At 36.8% G+C, this 9,116-nt stretch overlaps 1 protein-coding gene across 1 annotated transcript; it reads right to left on the reverse strand.

Moving 5' to 3' along the window:
• Window positions 1–1,733: 1,733 nt before the first annotated feature.
• Window positions 1,734–8,424, reverse strand: LOC122297108 (protein PIGMENT DEFECTIVE 338, chloroplastic). Its single transcript, XM_043107004.1, has 8 exons — window positions 7,381–8,424; window positions 6,954–7,028; window positions 6,798–6,869; window positions 5,732–5,812; window positions 5,498–5,595; window positions 3,180–3,305; window positions 2,468–2,516; window positions 1,734–2,357 (listed from the first exon to the last, which is right to left on the reverse strand). Exons 1-8 carry the CDS (start codon window positions 8,293–8,295, stop codon window positions 2,178–2,180), a joined length of 1,596 nt encoding a protein of 531 aa, XP_042962938.1. The 5' UTR covers window positions 8,296–8,424; the 3' UTR covers window positions 1,734–2,177.
• Between the last annotated feature and the right edge of the window lie 692 nt (window positions 8,425–9,116).

The raw sequence follows: 9,116 nt of genomic DNA on the forward strand, positions 1-9,116 counted from the left end.
AACAGATCATCACAAGACAAGCTAGTCAGAGAGAAATATGCAAATCTGATCTCTTGTAATTGTTGAGTAATATCCCAAGTAAATGAAGAAGTTAAGAATTGAAGTATTGCACATTTGCTCTGAAATTTTGGAGTCATGCTACCAGATAACAGATGATACGTATTACCATATATATATATACACACATACATACACATATAATACTTAATTTGTAGGCAAATAATGGTTTTAAGACCACATGGACTGACCTTAGGGTACCACTTTTCTTGGCTTATATATATTATGTCTTTAGACTATGTTTATAGAGCCCCAAACCCTATATATATATATATATATATATATATGTTGTTACAATGTGCCAACCTGACTTGGATTCTAGCTATCTTTCCATGACTAATTGATGTTTCTGGATTAAACAAAGACATTTTCAAGCACTAAAGCATAAGAAAACATGAAGATGACAAAACAGAGGAAGAAAAAGAAGAGAGAGGTGCCATTGCTCTAAGAGTTGAGCCGCCCTGGCGTGGCCTAATTATTATTAAATGTCTGATAGCAGATGGAAAGGAAAGTGCATATATGTAGGGATGCTCAGTTGGTACGTAAAGGACTCAAACAAAGGTTTCTGCCAAGATTCCAAACTAGAAGGCAATGATCTCACCGTAATCCTGCTTTGGAGTACTCAAGATGACAGAAGATTGTTTGCAGGGCATGAAGACATCTTCCCTAATTTTTCCACGGCTTTTAATTATGACCAAAGATAAAACATCGCAAAAGTTATAAGGTCATCCATCTCATCAGGTTTTTCTACAGTTTATTAATGACCAATCGAGTGTAAACAACATACAAGTTTAAGCCATCCTCCTCATAAGCTAAATAATTACGAACGATGATAATACACACTTCATTTGAAAAAAGAAAGTATTGATCTTCTGAGGTATATATTTAATTAGTCTTTCCCAATGCATGACACAGATTGATGGCAATTGAAGCCATGATCTAGACCTGTTCAACTAATTATCTAGCTCGCACATGATTGCAACCGGCTATTTTGTTAGGGGAGAGAGAGAGAAATTTATGGCCTATGTCTCTCCAGAGAGAGACAGACCACCAATATAGTCAAGAAAATGTAACAAAATAATCTGGACTACTAGATTTTAATAGAGAATATGCATCATAATTATTTGTAAATTGGGTGGATATATAGCAAAGGAAAATACTTTAATCACAAAAGAATTACACAAAAATAAACTCACAAACTCATATCGTTTGATGTGATACGTCAAATTGTAAAGTTACTTTTATTATAAAATAGATCTAACGGATTCCATGAAACTACATCCGTTTGTGGGTTTATTTTATATAATCTCTTTGTGTATGTAACAGTTCTCTATTGCAAAATATACTCTCTTAAAAATATGAAGCATTAGTGAGTCCTTCGTTTGGCTTAAATCAAGGATTGATTGAACTGATGCATGTAGAAATCACATTTATGCACCTTTTGTCCTTGAATGACAGTAAACTACTGTATTTTTCATCTCCATTGTGTAGAGCTACAAAGAAACCGTTGCTGACTTGTTTCCATACGCATAATAAATGCATAGCAGCGGACTTGACTGTTAGTACTCTTGAAGAGCAGAAAAAATGTATCAAACAATAATTTCAGTTCGACATAGCCCCATCCCAAGTTGATCTGAAAAAGAAATTCTGTGTTCTAAAGAATATGTAGAACCTAATTCAAGTAAAAAGCTTGAAATAAATAATACATTGTTTGAGCACAAAAAATGCATTCTTTTCACAGTATATTGCTGATTACTTTTTTCAGCAACAACTGAATCAAAAGAAAATGAATCATTCATATCCATAGGGAAAACAAAAGCAACAGTAACCAGAAAGTTTGGAACAACATGCAGTTGAGAGTATATTTTAACACATCATATTACACATTTGTAGGGATTAATAGGAGGAAAAACCAATTTGAAACTCGGAACATCCCGAGATTTCACATGGCTTGGGATCTAATTGCAATACCTGCCAAATAACCTGATGTTGTGAACCCAAAAGGAGAAAATGACTGATTGAAAGTTATTCCCTTTTTTCACTGTTCACGGTGGGGAGTGTAGCTAGGTGTCATGTCAAGCCCACGGTCTTTTACAATTTGATCATGTCGCATGGAAACCTTAAGTAGCTGGACCATCTTCTCTTTCAAACTTGAACCATTTCCAATTTGCATACATAATTGCTTCGTTGTCAAAAGGTAAAGCATTGGTTGGATAAAGCTCTGACTTATAAGGGGCTAAACCGGCAGGTAGCTTTTCCCTATACTTCTTTGCCATCACTGCAGCCTCAGCAAATACTTTCTGCCAAGAGGAAGAATTTTCTCAATTCAAGAAACTGGATAGAAGCAATATATACTATACAGGCCACTGAAGAAATTTCAATTCTGAGAATAATAATAACAATATTGCACCTCCTTGTTTGATACAAATAGCCCGGGCTCACTTTCAAGGTCAGCAATACTGCAAGCCACAAAAGCACAAATTTCCTATCAGAAGAATTTATAAGAGAACCAAAAAAAAAGGCATTAACTTGTCCATTAGAATGCAATGAGTTATGGAGGCCAGCACTAAAAGACATTTAACTTTCATCAGGTAAATTGTCTTGAAATTTTCCAGAAGTTCATGCTTTTCACAATCATAGGTAAACTCGGTGACCATAAAAATTATAAAGGAAATTGCAAAGCGACAAACAATGGAACTTCAGAAGACCAAAACTGGTAGATAAATATTATAAGGACAGTTGTGATATTAATTTCTAGCCTAGTTCACCAAAACTCAATGACACAACTAGATACCCCCAAAGCACCACTCAACATTCCTATATCACAATTATCGGTATTAGTATGACACTGGATATATTGAGCAAATACTAGGAAGTGCAATGTCGGAGAAGTAGTTGTCTACTGTTGATATAAATACATGTAATTGTCTTCTGGAAAGGAAGCATGCAATTAAGCCGACAGGAAGGCAGGGGATCACGGCTGAAAATTAATAATACTAGGGATTTAGACCACTTACAATGCTAATAAAAAGTAAGTTTTAGAAAGAAAGTGAAAAAGTAAATAATTATGCCAGTGCATCAAACATGCATGGGTTTCCAACCTGCAACTCAATTCTATTTACCTTAGAGATATTTTGTCAGGAAACATCGACTTTGCAACAAGAACTTTAACCTTCTCATCAACTGCAAGTAAGTCGCTGACAGAAGTAATTCGACCACGGGTGATGTTTGAAATATGCAGTAACCCACTGTGAAATGTGGAGAAAGCTTAGGTCAATTCTCAATAAATGATAAACACAAGAAGAGAAAATGCACTGGCCTCTCTTCAACGAACAAGTGTTTTAAACTTTGATCCCAAACCACCAAGGCAGTGACACTACACTATCAAACTACCAAAAAGTTACAATGTGCACTCTCCATTAAGATCCAACCATCAAAATTGTGCTACATCACCTATTTTCACCTACTTTTTATCCATTTCATAATTGGAGAGTGTTATGTCAGTTTTCAGTAGTTTCAATGTGTAATGCTTCAAACCCCATATCTCCTGCTCATCTGGGATAGCACATAGAAGACTATTGTCCTCCTCCGTGATTACTGGTGTAATTTTTCCCTGGAGGTCCTGTTGAAATTGGGGGTTGGTAGAGGAGTATATCTGTTTAAAGTGCTGATTCATATATATATTATTCTCAATATCCTTTCTTGAATTCAGCCAAACCCCATCAATGGTTTTTAGAAATTCAATGGAATTACGCCATCAACAGCTGATGGTCGATAAGTAAAAATATTTTGTATTAAAATCCTTCATTGTTAGCCAAGTAACTCTTGATCTGTGCTTCTACAGCGTTTCTTCTCGCTGAGCTCCTTAGTTTTGGTAGTTGGAACAAAATCCCTAGGGGTTAGCTTAAGCAAGGAAACTAGTAAGTTTTGCAAAAGTTAACCCCTCCATTCTATATCTACATTCATTGGAACAAAACCCACTATTATTTTTTTTCATTGGCACTTGGTATCCAGAAACAAAGTCCCAACTAATCCCGGGGTTACACAAGCACTTGACAAGGAGTTTACCACAAGTGCATCTAGAGTAATTCAATAAGAAGTTTCTCCAGTCCGATGGCCCCAAGAGTGGATGCGGAGTTTTAAACGTAGAACGTCCGGTTTATACAACTTATCCTAGGACCACTATGCCATCCCCAACCCATACCTATAAAGACCACTTGAGTTCTTGAGACCAGGGAGGGGCACCCCAAGTGCAAGGCCAATTTAAGTGCCGGTTGGAGACTTGGTTCGAGATGCATATCTTGAAAGAGAGTCATCAACTCACCCAACATCCCTTCCTTTTCAATGGTAAATTCGAGAGCCAAATCAAAAGCTTAAGAAGTAGTTGATCTTGATCCAATTCCCGATGCATGGGGCGAATGCTGGTTGAAGGTTCAAAACCCACCATTATAGACAGGAAAATTGCTAAATCCCCTGCTTCCAGAAAATGCAACACTACTTTCTACCTATTTGAGACCAATAAAACTTTTGAAAAATAAACCTTGGTGCCATGTTTTTTGTAAAAACTATAAACTGAAGCATTAAGCCACCGATTTGGATCACTCCTAATTTACACCACTGTGGGCTGTCATACGCTCACTGATGAAACCTTGTACCAAACTACAGCAATGATTTGCATGAAAGTTGAACCACCAAAGACAGCCTACCAGACAGCTCATGAAAGAATTCTCTCTCTGGTTTTTTTTTTTTTCACCTATATCTTTCTCTCAGTTTGAAAATTATACCCTCCAGGTCCTTTTGTCATCCAAAAGTTTTTCCTTTTTCTAAGATCCAACAGAACGAGAAAAAAAAAAAACCATGAAAATAACAACTGCACTACAACATTTTGATGTTCATTTCTTTTTTTTGATAACCAATAAAATTTCATAAAAAGCACAAAAGGTGCAACCCAAGTAATACACTCATAAACCTCACTTTATCAGAAAAAAAAAAAAAAGAAGACATAATTAAACTGAGTTTTAAGATAGTAACACAGAGGAAATAAGAATTCGGCTATATGACTAACTAAACATGGCTTCCGATACACTTTCACGGTGTTCGCAACATTATTCACCAATCACCACAATGTCCTGAATTGTATGAGAAGTATGCCAGCTAGGACATAACAAAAACCACCCCCTCTTGTCAGTTCTCAGAACCTTGATAACTTTCTTTTCTTTTCATTTTCAAAACCTAGTGTTTACATATATTTGTTTAATTTTTTACACATTTATGTTTAAATTCGTTGGAAACTCCACACAAACTTTTTATTTATCTCCGTCTTGGTGCTCCTAACCCACACTCTCCCCACAGAATCTTATTTCTTTCAACACGGAAAAACAAGGGATATACATATCCAACTTAGTTCCAGGATATGTCTCCAAAGCAAATCATTCCTTACCTTCTGTTAGTTTCGCCTATCCTTATTTGAGCTCCATATGGGAATATTTTTTTAACAGTTCCTTCTAAAAGCGTTCCCTCACTAAGGTATAATTTTTCCTGCAAAATTCTGCATGAAGTTAGACCTTTTTAAATATTAGCGAAAGAGAGAAAGTCAAACAAGAAATATGCAGAAAAGGTCTTTGCAAGCAACAAAAAGAGTAAGACCACACCAAATGCTATAAGAAAAACTAACCCAAGCTTCCCTCTCACTTAATATTAGGTCATTTTTAGTCTCATCTATACGAGTGATCTGCACATATTTCCGCCGTCCAACCTACACCAGCCAGAAGCCAATTTTGTCAAGAAGCATACAAGGATAGCATTGTTGAATATAGACACAAAAAGAGAATAGCAGGAGTACATAGGAAGCTCCCAAACTTTGTTTTTGTAAAATCAAGGTGCCAACATGCAATACTTTTTCTGTTCCCAACGTTGCACTAGGACCTAGAATAAAATGGAAGCAAAGCAGTGAGCCCTTTACCACGGCCCCCCTTTTTACTCTCTCTTCTCTCCTCATTTCCAAGTGAATGTCAAAGTCACCAAAAGCCAGCTCCTTTTTTAAGTATATTTGAATGAAGAATCTAGGTACAACTACTGCAGGGTCGTATTTGTTTGTCTGGGCTTAATTGCCTCGATGTCAGACCTTGCCCTAACATGGGAGGTCCAGTTGGTCAGTTGTCAAGATTCCTAGAAAATAGGCTATAGCCTATAGCAGAAGCCAAAAGCATGCATATAGCTTCAAAAGAAAGTGACTGCACCAACAGCTAAAGTACGTTTGATTCTGACAAGGCCAACCAATATTAGCTCAGAAGGTCCTCCATCCAATATAAGGAGGCTGTAGTCGAGTCAATCCAGCATAGGCCTTCAAATCTTCAGTGGCCAGTGACAATAATCAAATGTAAGTCTAGAATGTAATTAGGTGTTTCTCTTGAATACATCCTGTGTACATGCGCTTCGCCTAGTTTCATTCGATCGATATAGTTTCTTATAAAAAAAAATAATAATCATCAAATGTATGAAGCTTTCCTCAACATTAAATAATTTTCCTACTCATAATCTGCATATTTGCTGATTCTCATGAATTTGACACACGTAAAACGTTCTGGCCATTTGTTCTTTTTATTTCTGCCTATTGCACATGATATACTAATTGATTGAGGGGTTGAAGGCATCATGCACAGAGAAAGCACAAACCATGACCTAATAAGTTGATATCTTAACTGAGAAAATAAAAATGATATCCTGGAAAGACTACTCACATTTTCTTTCAACTCAGAGAAGTTGTTAACTCTATTCAATAACTCAGCTTTGGGAAGAAAAGCTCGTAATCCCTGAGAAGTAATCTTCAAAAGTTATAGACACCAATAAAATGCATTGGCACATACACACAAATCACATGCAATTAACAAACAAACCTCAATTCTTGTAAGAAGGCCCCCCGTGTTCCACTCTGTTATTTTCACCTCAATAGGTTCATTGAGTTGCTTTATCTGTTCAATAGAAAACAAAAGATTTGATTCTCATTGTAAAATTGATTTTTCTATGACATATTACAAAATGAAGTAGGAGCTTACATTGGCAGCAACAACATTGCAAAAAAGATGAAAATTAGAGCTTTAGTGTGAAATCAATCTTGGGTTATTTTGTAGATCATAAACATCAGGTTCATATTTTTTAATTTTTCTCAGAGTAACATCTTCAAAAGGCTATTATAGTGTTTCGAAAATATAGCACTACATATTTACAAAGAAAATCCCAAATTGCAGTCGCGTGCCAAGTTCTAGATTCTGCATGAAAGTTTCCATATCAACTAAATAGAAAAGTAAAAAGCTAGAAAAGAACCTGCCTCACTCGGTGCCAAGAAATCCGCCGGAAGAATCGTCTAGTTGAAAGCAACGGCCTACCACTAAGAGTTCTCCCAAGAACCTCTGCAAATAAAACAGTTCCAGTCTCCACAACAGGTCTTCCCGGCGCTGATCCCCTGCCCAATGCTTCATCATTCTTCACAATGCCCATCTTTCCGCGAAACATAAACTCACTGGCATCCTTATCCATATCACATAACAAGTATTCCATCTCCTTGTCATACAAGGGGAGCACCTCCTTTGTCAACATTGTACCCAGCAAGTCCGCTCCCACATTCAAATCAAGCTTATTCTCATTACCAGAAACTACCACCCCCACCACAAAATCACCGGGTTTGGGCTCATAGTACTCAACCCCGACTTTATTAACCTTCTCATATTTATCATCTACATCAACTTTCTCTTCTAACACACCTGCCTCTTCTTTCACTTCAGCCTCATCATCTCTTCCCTTAAAAAACTTCAAGAAAGGCTCTAAGGCCTCCTCTTTACCAGGTTTTTCACATTCCTTGTCTAATTCTGAGGAAACCCCATTATTTATAGGCTTTGGGGAAGGCTTATTTAGCAATTCAAGCTCCTCATTCCCTTTAACATCTTTACTTTCGGGCTTTTGGGGCAACTGGGTACTTGAAAAACCATCAAAAACCTCATTCCTAGAGCAAGAAGCAACATGGGTACCTCTCCTGCTTGGAGAATGATTAGAAAATCCCAGATTTTGAAAGGGCCCTAAAGTGGAAAAGAAGTGAAATTTGGATGGTTTTACAGCTGGCCATTTCGGTATGCTTGGACATGCTTTGTTTTGGACAGTGTTGCATACAACCGTGAAATTGTTTACCGGTAAACTATAGTAGGGGGAACAAAGGGACTTACAAGGTTGAAGTAGAATTGTCATCTTCTTATCCCGAGCACCTCATGAGCGCACTCTGTTTCATAAAGCTTGAAGTTCGGAACTGGTTTTTCTCCCAGCCTCTTCCGCCTTTTCCCGGCTTCTTTTATCCGTTCACTAGTTTTTCTTTTTCCATTTTTTTTTTTTCCCCTTCGGCACGGTACATGTTTCGCAACGTCTATCGTGGACTTGTGAATCTCAAGCCCGTTGGGCTAACATATGGTAATGACCCATTCTCCATTAAACTGGGCTTGGGTTTGGGAAAGGGTATGAACTTGGGCTTGAGCTGAGTTGGATAAACTGTGTATGGCCCACTCCCCAAATCTCAAATTCTCTCAATTTTCTCTTCTTAATTTTCCTTTTTTTTTTTTTTTTGGTTCAATTCTCTTTCACGTTCATCAGAATGTTCTACACATCATAGGGAATCTTTGAAGATAAAGTTGATTTTTTTTCCTTCATATTGTCTACATTTAACTTTCTTTAATTTCTTGATTTGGACATATGGTCAAAAATTGCAGCTTGTATAAACACATGCTAAGTGGAAGATTGTAGGTTGGGATACATACATGATTGCGTGCTTGAACTTTCTAAATTGCATGCATGACCTGAAAAACGTCTAATTTTTCACCTCGAAAAGGCTATTTTGATCCAATTTTGACTTGTAATTTTCTAAATATGCTAATTCTATTGTAGTTTGGATTTTTGAGAGTTTGCTTAAAAATATCAAATTAATTTTTCTTAATCTCTTTTACAACTTAATTAGCGTCACATCAAATATGCATGATCGATCATGCATGACAGTACTTAACTCAATAAATTAGGGGGAA

Source organism: Carya illinoinensis, chromosome 15 (genome assembly GCF_018687715.1).
Source record: "Carya illinoinensis cultivar Pawnee chromosome 15, C.illinoinensisPawnee_v1, whole genome shotgun sequence".
Lineage (NCBI taxonomy): Eukaryota > Viridiplantae > Streptophyta > Magnoliopsida > Fagales > Juglandaceae > Carya > Carya illinoinensis.